The sequence below is a fragment of the Apodemus sylvaticus genome, chromosome 9 (assembly GCF_947179515.1).
Source record: "Apodemus sylvaticus chromosome 9, mApoSyl1.1, whole genome shotgun sequence".
NCBI classification, from domain to species: domain Eukaryota; kingdom Metazoa; phylum Chordata; class Mammalia; order Rodentia; family Muridae; genus Apodemus; species Apodemus sylvaticus.
Genome location: NC_067480.1, coordinates 113760444 through 113785700, shown reverse-complemented (window position 1 = coordinate 113785700; position 25257 = coordinate 113760444). Strand labels below are relative to the sequence as shown.

Below are 25257 nucleotides of genomic sequence, written 5' to 3'. Positions count from 1 at the left end.
CTTAAAATCAGGAATGGTGATTTGCATAGTATTCAGGATTTCTTTGGCTGTCTGGATTTTTGCATCCATGTGAATTTTAAGATTTAAACCACCCCCCAAATCTGCAAAGAACATCATTAGATTTTTGATTTATGGAATCTATAGATTGTTTTTGGTAGAGTAGCTATGTTCACAGTATTAAGCCTGTCAATCCATATGCATGGGAAGTCCATCTTTTATTGACATTCTCACTTTCTTCAGCATCTTAAAGTCTATGTCATTGAGGTTTCCCCACATCCCTGGTTAGCTTTATTCTGATTTCTCAGTGTATTTGTCAGTCGTATATAGGAATGTTTACGTATATAGGAATTTGTCAGTCATATATAGGAATGAGTTTTTGATTGTTGATTTTGTATCCTGCCTTTGCTTGAAAGTGTTTATCAGGTCTAAGAGTTTTATATTTAGGGCCTTGTATCTTACAATGATATCATCTGCCAATAATGATACTTTGGCCTCTTTCTTTCATATTTGTTGTTCCTTTTCCTGATTCTGTCGCGTTATTACTCTAGCTAAGATTTCTAATGCTATATTGAATTGAGAGAAGAGAAAGTAGGCAACCCCTGTTTAGATTGAGTGCTTTGTGTTTCTCTTGCGATCTTTATTATGTTGAAATGTGTTCCTTCTATTCTGAGTGTGTTCTAGACGTTTTTCCTTTTTCTTTTCTTTTTTCTTTTTTTCATTTTTTGAATATAATCTTCATTTACATTTAAAATGCTAAAACTTTTCCAGGTTTCCACCCTCCCCAAAAACCCCCAATCCGTCCTCCCACATCCTGCCTCCAAGTATATGCCCCTCCACCCAACCCACTTCCCCATCCCCCCTCGATTTCCCTTTGTTGGGTCCTCTATTGAGACTTCACCTGACCAAGGACCTCTCCTCCCACTGATGCCCCACAAGGCATTCCTCTGTTACGTTTTTGGCTGGAACCATGTGTTCCCCTTGGTTGATGTTTAGTCCCTGGGAGTTCTGGGGCGTCTGGGTGGTCGGCATCATTGTTCTTCCCATGGGGCTGTAAACCCCTTCAGCTCCTCTGGACCACCCTTCAACTCCTCCATTGGGGACCTCATGCCCAGTCCAATAGTTGGCTGCTAGCATCTGCCTCTGTATGTGTAAGGCTCTGGCAGGGCCCCTCCAGAGACAACCATGGCATACTCCTTTTGGTATAGACTTCTTGTTGTCCATAGAAGTGTCAGGGGTTGGTGACTGTTTATAGGATGAATCTCCAGGTAGGGAAATCTCTGGGTGGCATTTACTTCAGTATCTGCTCTACACTTTGTCTCCATAGTTGTTCCCATGAGTATTTTGTTCCCTTTCTCAGAGGAACCAAAGCATCCCTACTTAAGTCCTCCTCCTTCTTGAGTGTTCTGTGGTCTGTGAATTGTAACTTGTTTACTTTGAGCTTTTGGGCTAACATCCACTTATCAGTGAGTGCATACCATGTATGTTTTTTTGTGATTGGGTTACCTCACTCAGAATGACACTTTCTAGTTCCATCCATTTGCCTAAGAATTTCATGAATTCATTGTTTTTAATAACTGAATAGTACTCCATTGTGTATATATACCACAGTTTCTGTATCCATCCTCTGTTGAAGGACATCTAGGTTCTTTCCAGCTTCTGGCTATTATAAATAAGGCAGCTGTGAACATAGTGGGAGCATGTGTCCTTATTACATGTAGGAACATCTTCTGGGTATATGCCCAGGAGTGGTATAGCTGGGTCCTCAGGTAGTACTCTGTCTAATTTTCTGAGGAATCACCAAACTGATTTCCAGAGTGGTTTTACCAGCCTGCATTTCCACCAACAATGGAGAAGTGTTCCTCTTTCCCCACAGCCTCTCCAGCATCTGCTGTCCCTGAGTTTTTCATCTAAGCCATTCTGACCAGTGTGAGGTGGAATCTCAGTGTTATTTTGGTTTGTATTTCCCTGATAACTAAGGATGCTGAACATTTCTTTAGGTGCTTTAGAGCCATTGGAGTTTCCTCAGTTGAGAATTCTCTGTTTAGCTCTGTCCATTGTTTTTGTTTGAACTTAAGACCAGCCTTATGCCGTGGTGATATAGTTGCATGGAATAATTTCACTATTTCTGTATCTGTTGAGGCCTGTTTTGTGATCAATTATATGGTCAATTTTGGAGAAGGTACCATGAGGTGCTGAAAAGAAGGTATATTCTTCTGCTTTAGGGTGGAATTTTCTATAAATATCTGTTAGATCCATTTGGTCCATAACTTCAGTTGAGAATTCTCTGTTTAGCTCTGTCCATTGTTTTTGTTTGAACTTAAGACCAGCCTTATGCCGTGGTGATATAGTTGCATGGAATAATTTCACTATTTCTGTATCTGTTGAGGCCTGTTTTGTGATCAATTATATGGTCAATTTTGGAGAAGGTACCATGAGGTGCTGAAAAGAAGGTATATTCTTCTGCTTTAGGGTGGAATTTTCTATAAATATCTGTTAGATCCATTTGGTCCATAACTTCAGTTAGTTTCACTGTGTCTCTGTTTAGTTTCTGTTTTCATGATTTGTCCATTGTTGAGAGTGGGGTATTGAAGTCTCCCACTATTATTGTGTCGGGTGCAATGTGTACTTTGAGCTTTAGTATTTTTTATGAATGTGGGTGCCCTTGGATGCAGAGCATAGATGTTCAGAATTGAGAGTTCATCTTGGTAGACTTTTCCTTTGACCAGTGTGAAGTGTCCATTCTTATCTTTTTTGACAACTGTTGGTGGAAAGTCAATTTTTTCTGATATAAGAATGGCCACTCCAGCTTGTTTCTTGGGATTATTTGCTTGGAATGTTTTTTTTTCCAACTTTTGACTCTGAAATAGTGACTGCCTTGTCACTGAGGTGGGTTTCTTTTGTGCAGCAAAATCTTGGGTCCTGTTTAAGTATCCAGTCTGTTAGTCTATGTCTTTTTATTTGGGAATTGAGACCACTGATATTAAGGAAAAGTGATTGTTGCTTACTGTTATCTTCTTAGTTAAAGGTGAAATTCTGTTTATGTAGCTGCCTTCTATTGAGTTTGTTGAAAGCTTACCTTATTGCTTTTTCTATGGTGTGGTTTCCTGCCTTGTGTTGGTATTTTCCACCCATTATCCTTTGTGGAGCTGTATTTATGGAAAGATATTATGTAAATTTGATTTTGTCATGGAATGTCTTATTTTCTCTGTGTATGGAAATTAAAAGTTTTGCTAGGTATAGTAGTCTGGGCTGACATTTATGTTCTCTTAGGGTCTGTATGACCTCTGCCCAGGATCTTCTAGCTTTCATGGTTTCTGGTGAGAAGTCTGGTAGAATTCAGATAGGTCTGCCTTTATATGTTACGTGACCTTTTTCCCTTACTGCTTTTAATATTCTTTCTTTGTTTAGTGCATTTGGTGTTTTGATTATTATGTGATGGAATTTCCGCTCTGGTCCAGTCTTTGGAGTTCTGTAGGCTTCTTGTATGTTCATGGGCATCTCTTTCTTTAGGTTAGGAAAGTTTCCTTCTATAATTTTGTTGAAGATATTTACTGGCCCTTTGAGATGTAAATCCTTACCCTTTCCTATACATATAATCCTTAGGTTTGGTCTTTTTATTGTGTCCTGGATTTCCTGGATGTTTTAGGTTACAAGCTTTTTGCATTTTGCATTTTCTTTGATTGTTGAGTCAATGTTTTCTAGGGAATCTTCAGCATCCAAGATTCTTTTTTCCATCTCTTGTATTCTGTTGTTGATGCATCTATGACTCTTGAATTCTTTGCAAGGTTTTTCTATCTCCAGAGACATCTTACTTTGTGATTTCTTTATTGTTTTTACTTCCATTTTTAGATCCTGGATAGTTTTGATAGGTTTGTTCAGTTCTTTCTTTTTTTTTTTTTTTTTTTTTTTTTTTTTTTTGTATTTTCCTGAAATTCTTTTTTTTTTAGTCATTTCAAGATTGTTTGAATTTTCTGAAAGTACAAATGTGGTATGATAAGTTGTTTTTTTTTTTTCTCATTTTTTTTATTCGATATAATTTATTTACATTTCAAATGATTTCCCCTTTTCTAGCCCCCCCCCCGACTCCCCGAAAGTCCCGTAAGCCCCCTTCTCTTCCCCTGTCCTCCCTCCCACCCCTTCCAAGTTCCCCGTTCTGGTTTTGCCAAATACTGTTTCACTGAGTCTTTCCAGAACCAGGGACCACTCCTGCTTTCTTCTTGTATCTCATTTGATGTGTGGATTATGTTTTGGGTATTCCAGTTTTCTAGGTTAATAACCACTTATTAGTGAGTGCATACCATGATTCACCTTTTGAGTCTGGGTTACCTCACTTAGTATGATGTTCTCTAGCTCCATCCATTTGCCTAAGAATTTCATGAATTCATTGTTTCTAATGGCTGAATAGTACTCCATTGTGTAGATATACCACATTTTTTGTATCCACTCTTCTGTTGAGGGATACCTGGGTTCTTTCCAGCATCTGGCAATTATAAATAGGGCTGCTATGAACATAGTAGAGCATGTATCCTTATTACATGGTGGGGAATCCTCTGGGTATATGCCCAGGAGTGGTATAGCAGGATCTTCTGGAAGTGAGGTGCCCAGTTTTCGGAGGAACCGCCAGACTGATTTCCAGAGTGGTTGTACCAATTTGCAACCCCACCAGCAGTGGAGGAGTGTTCCTCTTTCTCCGCACCCTCTCCAACACCTGCTGTCTCCTGAATTTTTAATCTTAGCCATTCTGACTGGTGTAAGATGAAATCTTAGGGTTGTTTTGATTTGCATTTCCCTAATGACTAATGAAGTTGAGCATTTTTTAAGATGCTTCTCCGCCATCCGAAGTTCTTCAGGTGAGAATTCTTTGTTTAACTCTGTACCCCATTTTTTAATAGGGTTGTTCGGGTTTTCTGGAGTCTAACTTCTTGAGTTCTTTATATATATTGGATATTAGCCCTCTATCTGATGTAGGATTGGTGAAGATCTTTTCCCAATTTGTTGGTTGCCGATCTGTCCTCTTGATGGTGTCCTTTGCCTTACAGAAACTCTGTAACCTTATGAGGTCCCATTTGTCAATTCTTGCTCTTAGAGCATACGCTATTGGTGTTCTGTTCAGAAACTTTCTCCCTGTACCGATGTCCTCAAGGGTCTTCCCCAGTTTCTTTTCTATTAGCTTCAGAGTGTCTGGCTTTATGTGGAGGTCCTTGATCCATTTGGATTTGAGCTTAGTACAAGGAGACAAGGATGGATCAATTCGTATTCTTCTGCATGCTGACCTCCAGTTGAACCAGCACCATTTGTTGAAAAGGCTATCTTTTTTCCATTGGATGTTTTCAGCCTCTTTGTCGAGGATCAAGTGGCCATAGGTGTGTGGGTTCATTTCTGGATCTTCAATCCTGTTCCATTGATCCTCCTGCCTGTCACTGTACCAATACCATGCAGTTTTTAACACTATTGCTCTGTAGTATTGCTTGAGGTCAGGGATACTGATTCCCCCAGATTTTCTTTTGTTGCTGAGAATAGTTTTAGCTATCCTGGGTTTTTTGTTGTTCCAGATGAATTTGATAATTGCTCTTTCTAACTCTGTGAAGAATTGAGTTGGGATTTTGATGGGTATTGCATTGAATCTGTATAGTGCTTTAGGCAAAATGGCCATTTTAACTATATTGATTCTACCGATCCATGAGCATGGGAGGTTTTCCCATTTTTTGAGGTCTTCTTCCATTTCCTTCTTCAGAGTCTTGAAGTTCTTGTCATACAGATCTTTCGCATGTTTGGTAAGAGTCACCCCAAGATACTTTATACTGTTTGTGGCTATTGTGTTTAAGGTATTTTTGTTTTGCCTCTTTAAGGGCTTCTAACTGTTGACCCATGTTCTCCCGTAATTCCCTATAGGATTTTTGTGTTGCCTTTTTAATGGCTTCTACCTATTGACCCATGATCCCCTGTAATTCCCTATGGGATTTTTGTGTTGCCTCTTTAAGGGCTTCTACCTGTTGACCCATATTCTCCTGTATTTCCTTAAGGGATTTTCGTGTTTCCTCTTTAAGGGCTTCTACCCGTTGACTTTTGTTCTCCTGTATTTCTTTAAGGGAATTATTTATATCCTTCTTGAAGTTCCCTATCAGCATCATGAGATGTGATTTTAAATCCAACTCTTGCTTTTCTGATATGATGGAATATCCAGGATTTGCTGTTGTGGAAGAATTGGGTTCTGATGGTGCCATGTTGTCTTGGTTTCTGTTGGTAATGATCTTGCGTTTGCCTTTGGCCATCTAGTTATCTCTGGTGTTAGCTGGTCTTGCTAACAGTCTCTGACTGTGGCTTCTCTTTCCTGCAGGCCAGTGTATCTGTACTCCTGGCATTCCCTTTCTCTCAAATGCCCTCATATAGCTGGTTCTCCAGGAAGTATTAGGAGATGTCTTTCCTGTGGCTGACTTGGCAAGGGTCGAATGCCCTACAGGCTGCTGGTTCTTGAATGCCCTGAGTGCTGCTAAATGAATGGGGCAGTTGGTGGTGGTGGAGGGGGAGGGCGGGTTTTGGTAGTTGCTTGGTTGTGTGTCCCAGCCAGCAGCTCTGGGCCTCCAGAGGTAGGGGGTAGTTCTTAATGCCCTGGGTGCTGCTCGTTCTTTAGAAAGTACCAGGAAATAGAGTCTTCCATGTGGCAGAACTGGTGCGGGTCTAAAACATCGGAATGAACGGGTCAGGCGGTGGTGAAGGAGGAGGAAGGGGTAGAAGAGACGGGTATTCGGGACTTTTGACATGAAAGGATGTTGGATAAGCATCAAAAGGCTTTTTTTTTTTTTTTGTCATTTATGATCACGTGCTCTTTGTCCTTGAGTCCATTTATGCAGCTTACATTTTTTTATTGTGAATTGAGTACATTGATATGTGCATTGACTATTCCCTGAATCTCTGGTATAAGCCTGACCTGACTATAGTGAGTGATTTTTTTGATGTTCTTGAATTATGTTTGTATCATAAGGCGTTGTCCTGTCCTCCCTCTAAGAGCTGAGTGGGCAGACTATAAGGGGTCAGCAAACAAGGGGCATTTTATTTTGCAGATGGGACGATCAATTTAAAAGGAAAGCAGACTCTTAAGCTATGGGTAGTGGCAGGATCCCTCAGCAATCATTGCAGCATTGTCTTGACCGCTTTGTAGGTCTGTGACACCAGCCAAGAGGTTGCTGGAAAGGGTTGCAGCTCTGTATCTGCAGCTGCCTCATTCCACTGTTAGCAATGTGCTGAGAAATCTGTAGACTGTGAGAACAGCCTAAGTAGTGACCGTAGAGCAATGCTTCCCAACCTGTGTGTCATGGCCCTTTGGGGTGGGCGTCGAATGACCTTTTCACAGGGGTCACCTAAGACCATCAGAATTATCAGATTTGATGTTTCTGAGTGAAATTATAGTTATGAAGTAGTAACAAAAGTAATTTTATGCTTGGGGCATAAAGGGGGCATAATTCATATTATAACATGAATTGTATTAATGGGCCACAGTGTTAGGAAGGTTGAGAACCACTGCCTAAGGCTGTAGGAATGGTCTCCATAGTAATTTCTTGCTAAAATAGCTCTGCTTTCCTTGGTGAGTGAGGTCTGAAGGAAGAGCTTCCTCTCTGCAGGCAGTCCCACAGTGTAGCTCTTGTCCTGAGCCAATTGATAAATTGGTTCCCATTTATCAATATTGATTTTGCAGTCATACTTGGTGTTTTTTGTGGCTGTAGTTCCTTGCATAGAAATGAAATCCTCAGATGTTCCATATATAAGGCAGCATAGTATATTGCATGGAGCTCCAGCATTTAAGTCATCTCTAATGACCTGCTGTGGTCAGTGAGCATGCTATACAAGTAGGAAGTAATGCAAGGGAAGAAATCTTCATTTACTCCACACACTGAAACATTCCTCACTGAAACTCAGAGAGTCTGCTGCATGTTGTTGCCTAATTCACCTCTATTTCTTTAAATTCTTTGAATATACTAATTCTTTATATTCTTTGAATATACTACTTAATGATTTTTATTTTATTGTGATATAAGGGTTGAGACACAGGGCCTGCTGCATGCACTGCAAGCACTCTGCTGCAAAGCGTCATTCTTAACCCGATGGTAACTTAGACTTCTACTGAGAGTGCTTACTATTCTTACAGGTGTGTCCTGAAACCTAAGGCTAAAGTCTAGAATGACTTTAAATGATTAATAAAGTGATAATTGGCATACAGTTGCTTCCTGGTGAGGTGCTATGTTCTGGATGCACACTGTTCAGATCAGCTTTATTTCTAAAGTATACTCCTGAAAAAACTACTTGCCATTTTCTTCCTGAGACAAATGACATCAACTTTTCTTCAAGAGGCTATAGTTGGCTGTGCCTATTCTCAGGTTCCACATCACTTTCTACCAACTAAGTTTGAAGATATTTGGGGAAAAGTTGCACCTATAGCGAACTCGAGCAGTTTTGTTGTTATTCCCTAAACAATCTGGTGTAGTGACTTTTGACATGACGTTCCCCTTGTATTGATATCAGACTCCACCTGAGAGGACTGAAAGCATTGCTGTCTAGTGTTCTCTCTGCCCATTAAAGGATTTTAAGATAGGGAAAATCTTGAGGGCAACGAGTATCAGCAGGGGAAATCTTAGACGTTGAGGGTAGATCACCTGCACACAGCGACTACACAGAGAAGAAGACCTTCTAATGGAAGACTTTGAACTCCCGGCCTTTCCTGTGTTTTATCAGTCTATGTCAAGGGTCTCAGGTACAGCCTGTCCTCCACAGTTGGGGTTTTAAGAGTCTTTGAGGGAACTTCCTTCCCTAATTTAGGGTTGGTCAGCTTGATAATGGCAGGGAATTGATAGATTCACAACTTTGGGGTAAACATGCCCTGATCCCACCTTAAACTTGAACTTATCAAGCAAGTCTATTGCAAAGGGATCCTACGAGAAAAAGAAAAGTCCTACCAGGCCTTTAGGCCTTTTTCTCAGGTCAGGAGTATGAGGAAGCAACAGGAAGTTTGAAATTTTTGTTATCTATTTGTGACTCCTCTTATGTATCCTGCTATGTGTCTACCTAGCTGGATAGTCTCTCAAAAGCACACTGGGGAAATATGAGGGTTCTGTGTAAGTGCTGCTTCCTTGTGTAAGGGACATGGACATTCCTCTCTTCTTAGAATCTTCTGGGGTCTCAGAGGTAACTCCTGAGAATGCTGAGGGATATTGCTGCATCTAGAGCTAAACTTAGGCTTGGTTTGTATTGTGGCTGATAGATACACTCACTTTTCCTACTTTATCTTTCCAGTGTGTACCTGCCAACGCACTCCCCTGAGACAGAGAGAGTAAAACTCCTGGGTTGGGTCTGTAGTTCATCAGTACAGAGAGCTTGGCGAAGATGCTAGCTGCACCAACACTGTTTGGAAAATGACAACAAAGTAGAGTAGGTCTTGAAGAAACCACAGGGAGGGAAGGAACCGCCATGTCCAGTTCTATCTGTATCTTTTCTGGCCTAGTAGAGTTATGCCTCTGCTGTCTATTGCTGCCAGCTTGTAGCTTCTAAGAGCTTCACCACCTCTTAGCCTGAAGGGTGGGAAGGAAAGGTGATGTGACTGGACTCAGAAGCTGGAGAGGAGTGGATGAGGTGTGTGGAGACCACTTAACCTTTATATTTCCAGCCCTTCGTGCCTAAATGAAGGAGATAGTATAGTAGAGAATCAGTATAGTAGAGAATCATTAGGTAAGTGGGACATCTGTACAGCGTTTCCAACTCAGATAACATAGCTTATGCCCCAAGGCAGAGGCCAGAGACCTGTTTGCTTACAGCCCCAAGAACATTCCACGTGTCCTGGCTCTGAGCAGTACATGCCAAATACAGTCTGTGCCTGAGGTGGCCCTGGATGAAGCAGGAAGTACTGATCCACAGAGCTGTGTGCCCAGGGCTGCTACCTTGTCTTCATTAGCCCTTCCATCTGCCCGTGTTTATAGTGTGCAAGGGAGCTTGCCTTTTTGAAAACATGGAATCTCTTCCTAGGGAAAGTGTGGACTGTAAAAGAAAGATCTCTGCCTTCCTGCTTTCAGAGAACAGGCTCCTGTGTACTGGATGTGATATTCACCTCAGTGACCATTAACATGTCATTCTGTGTACCAACACTGCTTGCTGGGGACAAGGATGTTGCAGATAGCCTCACTCCTCCCCTGTTAAAGCAATAACTACAAAGCTGCACAAAGATTTACACTACTATTATTGTTGTTTGTTTGTTTGTTTGTTCATTTGAGACAGGGTTTGTCTGTATAGCACTGGCTGTCCTGGAACTCACTCTGTAGACCAGGCTGGCCTCGAATTCAGAAATCCGCCTAGCCTTTTTCTCTCAAGTGCTTGGATTAAAGGTATACGCCACCACCACCCAGCACGAAGATTTATTTAAAGCACTCAGCTCCTAAAGCATTAATAAGACATAACATTTAAGTCTGCATTCATCTCTTTTACCTGTTTTCTATGCTAATTATGTTGTTTTCCTTCTGGGATGTCAGTGCATTGGGAACCCATGGAGCCTTTGCAGGGTAGGAAGGCTTTGGAAAAGCAAATGACAGACAGAAACTGCACATGTCAGTCACTGTGCCAGGTACTCTGGCAACAAAGGAATTACAGAAACTTCCAGAGTAGGAGACCGTTTCGTTCTGTTTCTTCAGTGTCTTGAGTTACTTTTCACATAGACCTGTGAAAATGCTCCTAATGCTCCTGTGCTCCTTTGTGTGTGTGTGTGTGTATGTGTGTGTGTATGTGTTGAGAGAGAGAGAGAGAGAGAGAGAGAGAGAGAGAGAGAGAGAGAGAGAGAGAGAGACTCTGAAGATTGAACTCAAGTTACATCCCCAGCTCTTTCTTTAGCTATTTTTGGGTAAGGCAGTCCCTCACTGTCATGCTGGTGGCCTGGAACTCTTGATCCTCGTGTCTCTGCCTCCGCAGGCTGAGGATTAATGTGTGGTGCCACCATGTCTACTGCTTTCCGTATTGTGACCTGGCTGAATATAAGTAGTCCTTCTCTTCTGTTGCTGACCTGATCACAGCAGCTTCTTTTACCTTCAGCCTGAGTCTCCATTTAGAACCTTAATCTAAACAGGGATAGGTAAGGAATATCTTAAATTAGAACTAGCCAGTGGCCTCTCTATTCCTTTGTGGAGGAGAGAGAAATGGAAGTCTTATTCTGAGTGTAGATAGAAAAAATACTTAACTAAGATCTTTTCTTTAACATAAAGATATATATGTATATACTTTTAAATAAGGTGTCCCTTTATCTTTTTTGCTGTCTTGAGTGTCCCTTTATCATTTTGGTGTATCGACAGCAGAAACAATCAAATCTGTTTGTTGGTGTATACTTGGTTGAAATGATGCCGCTTCCTTCATGGTTTGTCAAGCCAGACTTTGCCCACAGGATTCTGAGGAGTGCTCCCTGGGAGCTCTCCTGTACAGCCTGGAGAGTAACCTGGGAACCAACCACAGTAGACTGACTTCTCCTTTTAATCTCTTCATATTATAGTTTTACCCAGAAATACCCACCAGTAAAGTTTTTATCAGAAAAGGACCGGAAAAGGATTTTGGTAAGTTTACATACTAGATTTAATTTATAATATTACGAAATTTGTTTTATGTTGAGATTTCAATGCTATCAAATTCTACTTCCTCAAGTATCTAATTTTCTGTTTTATATTTTGTTTGCATTGTCTTAATGGTATTATATACTGACAAGAAACCTTATGCCATTAATAGCTACCGTGTACCATTCCATTTCACCTCCTGGTTTTTGACATCCACTAAAGCTACTTTCTATCCCCAGGGATTTTCCCCCTTTGAATCTTTCACGTGAATGAAATGATGATATACTATTCCTTTCTTCTTTCACTGAGAATAATATTTTTAATTTTGTTTCACTACCTTTTTTTTTCATGACTGAACAATATTCTTTTGTGTGGATGTGCCAGATCTTGTTTGTCCATTTCTCAGTTGATGAGCCTTAGAACTGCGTCTATTCTGAAGCTATTGTGAATCATATTGCTGTGAACATACATGATGTGTAGGCATTTGGCTTCTTTCTTGTGTACTCAGGGATGAAAGGAAACCACATTGAAAAGGCCAAAATTAGACTATATATAGTCAAAGGTAACATAATCTTGTATTTATAAAACTCAAAAAGAATCCCCTTAAATAGAATCTCTAAATCTAACCAAAGAGTTCAAGTCTGAACAATACAGTTTATAAGAAGAGCCTTGAAACTTCATACCTGCAACTTTTAACCTTTTCTGATTCTTGGACCACATTGCTGAATATCCTGGGGGCTTTCCTGACTAAGAGTCTCCCTGTTAAATATTAACTCAAGCTTTCCAGGAAAAAAAGATGAATCTTATTATTTTGTGGGAAGTTGCATAGAGATTTTACTGTTTTTTGTTTTTTTGGTTTTTTTTTAAAGTCACATCTCTTTTGGGGCATCAGTTATATACCATGTAATTCAGTGTGTGCCACTTGGCGTCAACATATGGATAGGGTAATGCCACACCTTTCCAGCAGTGATGGGCCCTTTTACTTAGCATAATGTTTCAAACATTTGTTCTTCATGTATTAGAACAATTTTTGGGCTTATTGGCTGTTTTTGGGATACTTGTTTAAAAGTTGATTGTTTTCCTTCTTACCATTGGATCATAATTGTGATTTTTTTATATATAGCTGCAGGATCTTTACCACTTTTTTATTTTGTATTTTGTTTTCTCACTTTCCAAGTGGTCTTTTTACTTTCTTGATAGTGGTGTTTGAAGCACAAAAGTTTTATGTTGGTTTATTATAAAAATTCCAGCCAGAGAATTAATCATGCCTTTGGATAGACAAGAGAACTCTTTGCATGGGCTTGGACTCAAGCTATTGCTTTGGAAAAGTTCAGTACCCTCCACAATATCTTATAGCCAGATAACAGTGTGGCTATCTGAGGGTGATCTCTGGGTCTCCTGCCCACTAAATGAATTTTCCTCACAGTTAAGCATGTTTACAGGAGCAGAAATGGCAGGAACAGACATTTTGCTGCTAGGTGTTTTAAATGTATCAATAAATGCAAACAAAAAAAATTGCAAGCAGTAGTAAGGGCCACCAACTTGGCAGGAAGAAATAAAAATATGCTTTTCTTGTGATATGACATTTGTCTAGATATATGGCAAAAGAGGAGAGAGAGAGAGAGAGAGAGAGAGAGAGAGAGAGAGAGAGAGAGAGAGAGAGAGAGATCCTCCAGGCAGTTTCTGGCAAGTGTTTCCATTCCCCAGATAAGGAGTAGGTCCTTTAGCTAGCAGATAGATTTCTGCATACCAATAAAAGTTGTTTCTTCTTCTTCTTCTTCTTCTTCTTCTTCTTCTTCTTCTTCTTCTTCTTCTTCTTCTTCTTCTTCTTCTTCTTCTTCTTCTTCTTCTTCTTCTTCTTCTTCTTCTTCTTCTTCTTCCTCCTCCTCCTCCTCCTCCTCCTCCTCCTCCTCCTCCTCTTCCTCTTCTTTTTCCTCTTCTTCTTCCTCCTCTTCTTCTTTTTCCTCTTCTTCCACTTTTTCTTCTTCTTCCTCTTCTTCTTCCTCTCCCTTTTCTTGTTCTTGTTTTTCTTCTTGTTCTTCTTTTTCTTGTTCTTGTTCTTCTTGTTCTTCTTCTTGTTCTTCTTGTTCTTTTTTTTTTTTTAAGCATTCTACTTCTACATAACCCTATAGTTGCTAGGCAAGAATTTCTACTAAACTACCATAATATAGAGTAGTAATTTGATTTGTCATATCCATGTACAATTGTATGTGTGTTCAGATGATGTAAGTTTATTTTTTGCTTTTGTTGCTTATGCTTTATTGACAGAGTTCAGAAGTCATTGTCCAATCCAAAGTTACAAAGACTTGTGTCTTTTTCTAAGAGTTTTTTAGATTTGCATCTTAAGTAGGTTTGTGTATGAAGTGAGAACATAACTGTTCCAGCTGTACAAAGGCTGAATCTTTGCTCTTATGAGTGTCACAGGGGTGGCACTAATATACCTAGGAGGGCAGATCCCTAATGGCCTCCCATCTCTGTTGCCTCATAAGGGCACTTTGGTGGACTCAAAGGATAGGCACATTGGTCTGTCAGCACTCTGTAGTCTTGAAGAGGTTTTTTTTTTTTTTTTGTTTTTTTTGTATCTTACATCAACTAATGCATTTAGGATTTTTGGTTCATCTGCCATCTCATAGGTTACACATATTTCAGCATCCTTTGGTGCCTGAGTCTGTCATGTTGTTGCTAAAACCTAAGGCCTTTCGCATAATGTTTAAAGCCTTAAAATACAGAAGAGGTTTGTCTGGAAATTTATTTCTGTTGATTTGCTGGGCAGCATAAGTTAAATGCTCACCTGAACAAGGCTATTTGAGCTGCCCAGTAATACCCGGAAGAAAAAGAAGTACACGCACATTGAGCTGAGCTGGCAAGTTCAGAACCACGCCATGCTTGGGCTCACTGTTAGTCTCCTGGGGAGGCTGTATAGAAGCTGATTACCGCTAGTGTTGTTCCCATTTGAAATGGTTGTGTGATGAAATTTTATAATTAGAAAAAGGTAACCATGTAAGTATGTTATAAAACCTTGTGAGTATTATCACTAGAGTGGACTTATTTAAGAAGGGAACAAAAGGAATCTCGTGCATGGTAGTCTATGCTGCACAAAATGACTCAAGAGTTACCTGCTCAGTCTGTAGGGATCTTACAAGTTTAATAGTGTAATCAGCTGCATTTCTGCTCCCTTATATGTCTCCAGGTCTTTTGGCTACAGATATACTGAATACCACAGAGGAGCTCACATCATAAGCATTTGCACGATGTGTGGAGTATCTGTCAGTCAAAACAATGAGAGTTTTGAAATTTGTAATCATGGACCTCTTTGGAAACTGTAACAGTGATACAGATTGAAATTTGCAGGAGCCAGTGGCATCTCTGACCTGTAGTCCTAGCTACTCTGAAAGCTGAGGCAGGAAATTCAAGGCATTTCTGGACTAAAAAGTGAATTTAGGCAACCTAGCGAGAGAACCTATCTAAAAAAAAAAAAAACAGCAAACAAAAGATCAGTGTGACTCTATGCACAACATTTGTGTAGCATGAGTGAGGTACCTGATTTAACCCCCAGGCCCCCCAGAAAGAAGAGTTAGAAAATGTTACATTAGAATACGATATTTTCCCAGGAAATCCTTAATTTATAGATACTGTATTTTATATAGGTAGAGTATAAATATATTGCTGAAACAAAATAGTTAAAGGTGGATAAATACTACTACTGCTATTACTATTACTACTACTGCTACTGTTACTACTACTAATACATAGGCATATTTTGTTCTTAGTTTGAGAGGGTGATCGTCACATGGTACTCTTGAAGATCACTTGCAGAACATCACAGCAGGAGCATGTGGGAAGCAGACTGATGTGGCGAGGCAGAAAGCTCTTGCTCTTTTACAACATCCCCTGAGATATAACTGGGATCTCCTGAGCTCTATTAATCACTTCTGAAAACAGCATCCAAGCTATAACTACTTAGGGGAAAGCAGACTATGTGTAGTGGTGGGTGGCTTGTAACTTCAAGGTTGGGGTGAGGAAGGTTCCTTCCTGGTGTCTGTTTACCTCTAAAGCACAAAGCGGTGGGAAAATGTCCTTAATCTGAGAAAGCTCGCCTTGGGACTTGCACTCAGCCATTGCATTTTCAGAGCATAGAAAAGTGGATAGTGGTTAGCCCTCTTACAGGTGGGCAGTGCCATGAACTCTATGAGAATGATGTTAGTGGAACCAGAGGTTCGTGGGTACCGATACCTTCTAAAATCACATTTCTAGTCATTGTATATTTTTATTGTAGAGAGAATTGGGTTTTCTTATTGATAACTCTTTCAAGTTGAAAAAGTAGATAAAGAGGACAGCTTCTTATCTCATATAACCTCACCTCTCCAGACATCTCACCTCACCTCACTTAGCTCGCCTCACCTTATCTCAGCTCACCTCACCTTATCTCAGCTCACCTCATTTAGCTCATTTTGTAAGTTGCCCAGGCTGGCCTTTAACTTTTGATTCTCTTGTCTCAGCCTACCCAGTACTAAGATTGTAGGGAACATTGGTAAACTGAAGTCCAAGTGGAGCAAGAACAGGACAGAGTAGGGCTTTATATCTCATTCCCCATTCTCTGCCCAGAAGGAAGCCATCTTGTGCTGTCATAGCCTCTTCTGTTTGCACTTTATCTGCTGCCAGATTTTTAGTTGTGTCTGCATCAAAGCTGTGTCTCCATGTCATCTGTTATCACTGTTTTTTCTGGGGATGTCCCAATACAGATTACCGGAGGTGCAGGCTTTGTGGGCTCCCATCTAACTGACAAACTCATGATGGATGGCCATGAGGTGACCGTTGTGGACAACTTCTTCACAGGCAGGAAGAGAAATGTGGAACACTGGATTGGCCATGAGAACTTCGAGCTCATTAACCATGATGTGGTTGAGCCACTCTATATCGAAGGTGATTGTTGTCACATTTTATCTTTTGAATGTTTTTGTCATATATAAGATGCTTTCCTAGTTTATGTAAGAAGAATGGTTGTTGCCAGGTGAATGCCTGCCGACTGTCATGTGGCTTACCAAGTCTTGAAATTGGTGTGTGGCAGTACTATACTGCCTGTGAGGTGCACAACATTACACTCTAAATGTTACATGTTGAGGTTCTCATTTCTAGGGCAATGGTTCTGGGAGGCGGGGCCTTTATAGTTCATGTCCTTATAGTTCAAAACACTCCTTCACCCTTAGAACACAGTGAGGCACAGTGAGAAGAGACCGTTTAAACTAAGAAATGAGTCCTCAGACTCCATGTCTTCAAGCACCTCTGTCTGACTTCCCAGCCTCCAGTGTAAATAGATTTCTTCTGTTTATAAACCAGCATTGTATGGCATTGCACTACAGTAGGCTAAGTGAACTAAGACAGACAACACTCTTATTCTTGAATAGGCTGTTGCCTAATGCTTGCATGGTGTTACTGTTAGTATCTTACAGGAAGTAGGCTATTGTAAAATGGACCAAAGATCCATCAAAGCTTTGTTTTCCAGGGTGATTTTATTGGCAAGTACTGTGGGCTTTTGGGATTAGTAGCACACAGAGGCCCTTAGGTCAGTGGTTCTCAATCAGTGGGTCAGAGGCCAAATGACCATTTCATAGTAGTTGCCTAAAACCATCAGATATTTATATCACAATTCATAATAGTAGCAAAGTTACATTTTGAAGTATCAGTGAAAATAATTTTATGGTTGGGGGTCACCACAGCATGAGGAATGGTATTAAAGGGTTGCAACTTTAGGAAGGTTGAGAACCCCTCCCTCACATTGTCAGGAGTATAATTTTAAAGGGAATTGTGGGATCTAACTTATTCTTTTACTCTGTTCCAGGATTTATAATAAAAATATTTTGTCCTACTGTACACTTGTGCTGTAATATCGTCCCTTCTCAGAGGCCCCAGTTCACAAACACCTGATTTTAGATGATAGTCTCCAGAATTGTCAGCTAAGATAACCCTTTTCTTTTATAAGTTAATTATCTGTTGGTATTTTGAAACAGTTACAGAGCTATTATTATAGCTTTTGAATACTAAAATTTCAGTTTTAAACGTATAAAGACTTCAGGGAACCTGGCCACTTTACAAGATTACATTGGATAATGGGTGAACAGTGGATCAGCAAAAGAATTGGTCATAACCTGTAGAAGCTGTAAGTGACCCCTTCTATGGAAGTAGATCTTTGCATAGGTGACTGGGAATCACAGTCTGGCTCTCAGTTTCAGTGGGGGCTGTCCTCACAGTAGAAATCAAGGACTCAGATACCTGGGGAGAAGGTCCGATGAAGACCCAGGCAGAGTGCTATTGTGTAGTCCCAGAGCAAAAGAGGAAAGTCTTGCCATTAGAGCTTTGCACATGGCCAGCCAAAATCTTGTGCTCAGACACCTGGTTTCTAAAACTGTGAAAGTAAACATCTGGTGTTGTACCCCTTATGTGACATCAACAGAAACGAGTTCAGGTGCTTAGCTAATATGGAAAGCTTCCTCTGAGTCCTCTGGTATGCTAGTGAGAACTACCACTTAGGGACCTAGCATCATGCTCTTGTTAATCCAGCAGTAGCACAGGAGCTAAGTAGTGTCATATTCCACTTCCCTTAACAGTACAGAAACCCTGTCTACCTGGAGCCTGCCACAGTCAAGAGTCCTCCTGTTGGAGGCCAAGGCTTCTGCAGCCACACCTACCCACACCACCACACTATAACCACTAAATGTCTTCACATTGCTGCCTGTGAAACAGTATATTGAGACTGTACAACGTTTATGTAATCTTTTGTAAGATCCTCCCTGTGTGTTTTTCATAAATACCTTTTTTCTTAGTACAATAGTCTTAAAGATGAGTTATATAAATGACACCCCATCTCCTTCATGTATGAACTCATAAGACTGCTCCATGGTATGGTCAAGGGGAGGGTTTTTAGTGTGTGTGTGAGTGTGTGTGTGTGTGTGTGTGTGTGTGTGTGTGTGTGTGTGTGTGTATGAGACAGAGACAGAGGGAGAGGGAAGAGGAGGGAGAGGGGGACAGAAACAGAAACAGAGAATAGCCAGAGGAATCTGAAGGAGTCCAAGGCAGAAAAACGTAGTAGGCAAATATGGTCGGCAGAAGTGGCCAGGGACGAGGGCCTACATGGCCAGTGAGCTAGAGGTGTTTAGGGCAGGAAAGAGGGTAAGAAGAGCTGGGATGCTAGCTTGGACTGAGAGTCAGCCAGGAGGCAGCAGGTGCTTTGGTGTGCTAACAGGCACCACAAGGAGCCTTTTGTCCCTTTTGCCTTAAGGAATTTGGGGTGGAGTTTCCTTTGGACCTGACTGTCAAGGTTTGTTGGCTTGGTATCTCTCACTCCTAAATTGAGTATTGTCTTTAGAGAAAGGTGTTAACAAATACATTTTGCTAATTCCATTCAAAACCAGTATCAGTATAAATTTCTTGGTTACTAAAGAGGCCAGGCATGCTAACATCAACATCATCACTAAAAAAATCCAAATTGCTGTCTAGACCTGATTGTACACTTGTGAAACTGAAGCATCTAGAAAGCCGAGGCAGGAAGATTGTGAGTTTGTTTCCACCCTGTGTACACAATGGGACATGTGTCTGGGGTAAAAGAATAAAGAATGAAAATTTTTCAGATAGTTTATTTTTCATTTGCACAAGTTCTTCATTACAGGGCTTGTAAGTGTGGATGGAGATTTATCATTTTCCTCAAGCTCCCTGTAGCCTTTCTTTTGGGGGCGGTGGACTTCTGTGACTTTTATTTTTGCATGTAAACCACTGGTCTTGATGGTAGGCACCCTAGAGATGACCCTGGAGTTCCGAGGGCTCCAGACACTAGCTGGGAGGTCAGTGACAAAAACAATGGTTCAGACCAATCACATGATTACGAAGCTGGAGTCTCCAACAGGGTTCCTGGTGGTGAGTGTGGACATCTAAGGAAGCAGTGACATGGGAGGGGCAAGCACTGGGCCGGCCTTGAGCCACCTGGGTGACATCAGGGACCTAAGCAGCTGGTGGTGTAAGACCACCCCCCAAAACCGAGGGTGCCCCAGCACCCCACACCCCGGAAGGCGACACCCAAATCACTCACGAGAAATGGTCTCGATGCAATAACATGAGGATTTCTTTATTCCAGAATTCTGGGTTCCACAGCCGTACACCTCGCAGGGCTAGAGGACTGTGGACCACAAGTGCTGAATTGCGACACCTTTTATAAGTTTACGACAAAACCCGCAACTCACAAACCAATCATTTCTTAGCATGGAGAGCCCGCGAAATGCAAGCCAATTGATTTGTACCACTCCATAGCTTTTAGGCCAGTCAGTTTAAATTATCGGAGCCCGCGCTCAGTGGACCAATTAGTTTCCGATTTTCTTGAATGTCTATAGCTGCATGAACTCCTGTGTAGGGGTAATGGCATTAGCAGTTTACAGAAGCAAGATAAGCTTAGCCCATTTCCAGTTACCTTGTGGGGCCAGGATCACCTATTCAAGGCCTTTCTGCTAGGTCTAAACAAAGGGTGGGCTCTGGAATGTGACCTTTTACCTAGTTTCTAACAAAGCGAGATAGCATTTTAAACTTCTGACTTCTTGGGGTCATTAGAGTTAGGCTGTATTATTTGCTATCCTTTCAGTGGCTCCAGGGATCTCCAGTTCATGCTCTACTTGGCCAGGGGGTTTCTGAAGGACCTGCCAGCAAACTTGGCTTTGCTGCCCAGTTCTTCCTTGATTCTTAAGATCTGATTGTACTTGGCCTGGTGCTCAGATCGGCAAGGGGCACCAGTCTTGATCTGCCCAGTGCAGAGCCCCACCACCAAGTCAGCGATGAAAGTATCCTTAGTCTCCCCATATCTATAGGACACTATGATGCTCCAGCCATTGGACTGGGCCAGCTCACATGCCTGCAGAGACTTGGTCACATAGCCGATCTGGTTCATTTTGAGCAGGAGGAAGTTGTAGGACTTCTCGCCTGCAGCGTTGGCAATCGGCTTAGGGTTGGTCACTGTGAGGTCATCGCCCAATACCTGGATGTCTTCACTAGCTATGAACTTCTGCTAGACACCCCAGTCATCCTGGTCAAAGGGATCTTCAACGGACACCACTGGGTAGTCTTAGATGAAGGACTTGTAGAGGTCAGACAGCTAGTCAGGTGTGATGTATCTGCTGGGGTCATCTGGAGATTTGAAGTCCAGGCCATACTTGCCAGACCTGTAGAACTGAGAGGCAGCCACAGCCATGTCGATGACAGCCTGGTCAGTGTAGCCAGCCTTGGCAATTTCAGCCTTGAGCAGTTCCAGTGCTTCTTTGTTCTCAGGATGTTAGGTGCGAATCCACCTTCATTACCCACATCTGTGGCACCCTTCCTGTACTTCTCCTTGATGATGTTCTTCAGGCTGTGGTAAACCTTTGCTGCAATTTGCACGGCTTCCCAGAAACAGGATGCCCCCACAGGCAGGATCATGAACTCCTTCATGGCCAGCTTGTCAGCATGAGAACCACCATTGATCACATTGAAAGCTGCGACTGGCAGGATGACTTCAGGGTTGCAGGCCAAGTGAACAATGTGACAGTAAACGGGCACTCCCTTTTCTACAGCACCAGCTTTGCAGACAGCCAGGGACACTCTCAGGATGGCATTTGCACCAAATTTAGATATATTCTCAATGCTGTCCATCTCGATCATCAGCTAGTCAATCTTCTCTTGCTCCACAATATTCACTTTCTTGCAAACCAGAGCAAGTGCAATAGTATTATTGATGTGCTCAACACCTTTCCCCATGAAGTGAGTGGGTCTTATCATTGTCTCAGAGTTCTAGGGCCTTGTAGATGCTAGTGGATGCACTGCTGGGCACCGCAGCTTGAAAGAGAACTTTTGTGGTGTAGAGTTCCACCTCAACAGTAGGATTCCCATGGGAGTCAACTCTCTGGCATAGATCCTGAGAATACACATGGTGAACTGGCAGTTGGATCCCTGTGAAGGAAGGAAAGGGTTCTGTAGACACTGAAGAGAGCTTTCTCTGTAGTCTTTCAATTTATTAAGATCTTACATTTTAATTCAGCCTCATGGGTTTCTTTACCCTTTGCTCTGTTTTTACTTTAAAGTGGTAACACTTCAAAATTATAGGATCATGTGATATAATCCAGTGTTTTAAAACAGCCATGTGTTCTTTGTTGACTAACCCCGCAATCCCCACATCGAGTATCATTTTAAAGTATTTACTTGTTTGATTGGCCTGGGTTGGCTCATCTTTCTTACAAAGTGGATCTGGTGACCAACTCTCCCCCTGAGCTTCCCTGTGGATGGCTCTGGTCAGCTGAGTAAATGCTTATACATCCAAGCAGTAGTAGTTCCTGAGGTTGCCAGTCCTGGGACTCATCTCCAGGTGCAGCAAGATACCTTAAACGGCTTTCTGTTGCTGCCTCAAAGGCTGTGAACCAACTGTGTACAAAATGCAGATCCATATTGGATAGTCTAGGCATGCCCTCAGAGTCATCCATGAGGCTGACAAGGCAGAAGAAGAAAGTCCCGCAGGGAGACTGGGTGAAGAATCATCATAAGGAGACCTGCCACAGAAATGATCAACAGCCTTAGTCCTCTGCTGAGATCCTGAGAGCCCACCATTGTCGTTCAGATTGGGACAACTGAAGGCATTTCTCTACTAAGTAGCTTAACAGATTGGGACAACTGAAGGCATTTCTCTACTAAGTAGCTTAAAGCTTGGGTGCCCGAACCTATTGTTTCTTCAGGGTTTGGTAATTTTGTTCTCTCCATTTCCATTTTGTTCTTCCTAGTACCTGTTTTATCCAACAGCAGCAGAAAACACATTCTTTACAAGCTCACTCAGAGTGTTGTGAAACTGCACTGAAAGTAAACCAGGCTGAAAGCTAACATGCAAAGCTAGTGTCTCAAAGATAAATGACTCACATCTTCATAATGTGGGCATTTAACTGGGACTGGGGAGGTAGCCTAGTGAGTAAGAGTGCTTGCTCTGAATCCTGAGGGCCTGGATCTTCACATCATATGCCTCTGCCCCCAGGATTTGGGGTGGAGACAGACACATCCCCACAGCTCACTATCCAGGCTGCTTAGCCCAGACAAGAGTCGGAGCCCCTAACTCAAGGCAGTAAGGTGAAGCATGATGTAGAAAGACATGCTAGGACCTGCTCTGACCATTGCATGCACACACACAATTTGCACACTCATGTTTGTGTATTACAAGCAGCAGACAAACAAATTGGTCGTATTAAACAAAAATTTAGTTTCTTATTTATATTTCTCATTTATGCAAAATTAAAAATAAATGTTGTAAACAATCTCTTACATTTCCAGTCCCAACTGGACTTTGGAAACTTGTCTGTTAGTGACCACCTAATAATATACATGGATATTTCATGCCTGTTCTTTATTCAGAAAGCAACCTATGTATGAAAAGGCTTTCATAAATAGAAAGCTACTTAATTTTTCAAGTGGGTGCTTAGTGTTCTGTTGTGTAGCCTTACTACATCTCTATAAAAACATACTTCTCCCACGTCAATGTTATTACAAAGTCTCATCATGTGAATATAGTACAGCCTTATTCTTTTTGTTGGGCATTAGATTGTTGGCAATTGAAGCTGTCAGAAATTTGTTTTAGAACAGTATCCTTTGAGCCTCTGGGATTGCCTCCTAAGATTCTGTTTATGCTACTGAGGCAAAGAGCCTGTACTTTGCTAGAAGCTCTTCCATTTTGGTTTTCCAGTAGTTGCATAAACACAGATTTAGAGAGCAGCACTTCTTCAGTGGTTAAAAAGCAGCAGTATCCATGAAAGAGCACAGGAGAGAAGGGGTAAGAGGGATTGGCAGCACCATCTGCTCTGCAAGCTCAGCATTCCCTATGCTCATGCAATAGAGGCAGTTATGTTCATTTACACCAGGCCTCAGCAACCCCTTACCAAACACTTAAGAGCCAGGAAAGACCATGGGAAAGACATTAGGAAAGGGGAAGGAAGAGACTTGGGCTACTTCTCATAGGCTCTCAGGGTGAAAAGCAGGCTTGGGAAAGTGTTTGCAGAGGGGCCTGGCTCCTTCGTGATAGGGGCATGTTTTGCTCATGAGAATATTTTAGTTAATTATATTTATGAATTAATGTCTCAACTTTGATTTCACACTCAAGTGCGAAAATATACTGAAGGAGGTGGTAGATCTCAGATGCCCTGTCTGTTTAATTGCAGCAGAGAGCTTCATGCAGAGCTCTGTGGACACATGAAGAGAGACCTGAAAAGCCCAGCCTCAACTCCACGCTCAGCCAGGCCCCTGTCATGTACAGCCTTCATATAAAGTTCTGTTTGATAGGAATCAAGGCATAATCCCACTCATTGATCTGAGAGGATCTGAGAGGAATTTGAAAGGTTATACATCTCCTAAAATCCTGTTTCTCATTGTAAATGGTGCTGTCAAGGATGGGGCTACACTATGGAACATGTTATGAGCACATTCAGAACAGCCCCCCCCCCCAACCTCCAGTGCCTGTACTAGTTGGGTTTTTTTTTTTTTTTTTTTGTCAGCTTGATAGAAGCTAGAGTGGTTTGAGAAAAGAGAACCTCACTTAAGAAAATACCCTACCAAATTAACCTTTGGGCAAGCCTGTGGGCATTTTCTTGATTGGTGATTAATGTTGTAAGGCCCAGCTTATTATGGGCAGTATTGTCCCTGGGCTAGTGGGCCTGAGTGCTATAAGAAAGAAGCTGAGTAAGACATGAAGAGGAGCAAGCCGCTTAAAGCACTGTTCCTCCATGGCCTCTGTATCAGTTACTTCCTCCAGGTTCCTATCCTGAATTCCTACCCTGACTTCCTTCAGTGATGAACTGTGGTGTAGAAGTGTAAGATAAAAATAAATCTTTTCCTCCTCAAGTTGCTTTTGGTCATAGTGTTTTTTACAGCCATAGAAACCTAAGCTAAGACAGTATCCATGGAGGATGGTTCCAGATCCCCATGGGTATAGCAGCCACAGATTTCTCAAGTCCCACACAGAAGTCATACACGTGCATTTGGCACTTAATATTATATACACTACGATTACTCGAATCAATTGCTATAGTGGAATCATAACAGGGAAAGGCTTCATGCTGTCTGTGCAGATGCAGTCGTGGGGACAGTTTTAACCTATGGCTGGTCTAATTTGTGGATATAGAACTTATGGAAATGAAGCTATGTTTCTGCCAGGTTTTTGACTTGGAGTGTTGAAAAGAGCTTTCTTTATGCACATATGCACAGAGAGACTCAGTCTCCAGTGTCATGGTGCCCTCCTGCTCTGCTCTTCCCAGTCTAATCCTTTGGGAGGCAGGCCTGACGATTAGAGGTCTCTCAAGATTTTTTTTTCCAGGTTCTTTTTCCTAGATAAGATCACAGCCTTGTAAATGCAAAACAGACAGGGCAGCCCACATCCAGAAAAACACAGAGCAGTGGATTCAGTGGGTGAGTTGACAGGCCACTCTCCGCTTTCAACCCAAGTGTCATGCTCATTTTTATTGTACTTTAAACTCACAGCTAACATGTTCTCAGGCTTTTTCTCTGGACGTTGAGTGTTAGCAGTTTTATTTACATTCCAGAGCCAGCTATTAATATTGCTTGTGGCATTTCACATCCGTACTTGTTTGCTCTTACTCTCAAGTTTCCTTCTCATCATAATTCCTTAGCAGATTAAGTAAGTCAACAG

The 25257-nt window shown here is 41.6% G+C and overlaps 1 protein-coding gene and 1 pseudogene across 7 annotated transcripts in view; one reads left to right on the top strand and one right to left on the bottom strand.

Moving 5' to 3' along the window:
- Uxs1 (UDP-glucuronate decarboxylase 1) overlaps window positions 1-25257 on the top strand; it is an 89157-nt gene that overhangs the window by 23860 nt on the left and 40040 nt on the right. For all 7 annotated transcript variants that reach the window (XM_052193293.1, XM_052193291.1, XM_052193288.1 and 4 more), the window contains 2 exons: window positions 11516-11576; window positions 16316-16496. In XM_052193293.1, coding sequence (XP_052049253.1) covers window positions 16364-16496 — 133 coding nt within the window. In that variant the 5' untranslated portion in view covers window positions 11516-11576; window positions 16316-16363. The remainder of the gene's footprint in view (window positions 1-11515; window positions 11577-16315; window positions 16497-25257) is intronic.
- Window positions 20224-21542, bottom strand: LOC127692683 (alpha-enolase-like; annotated as a pseudogene).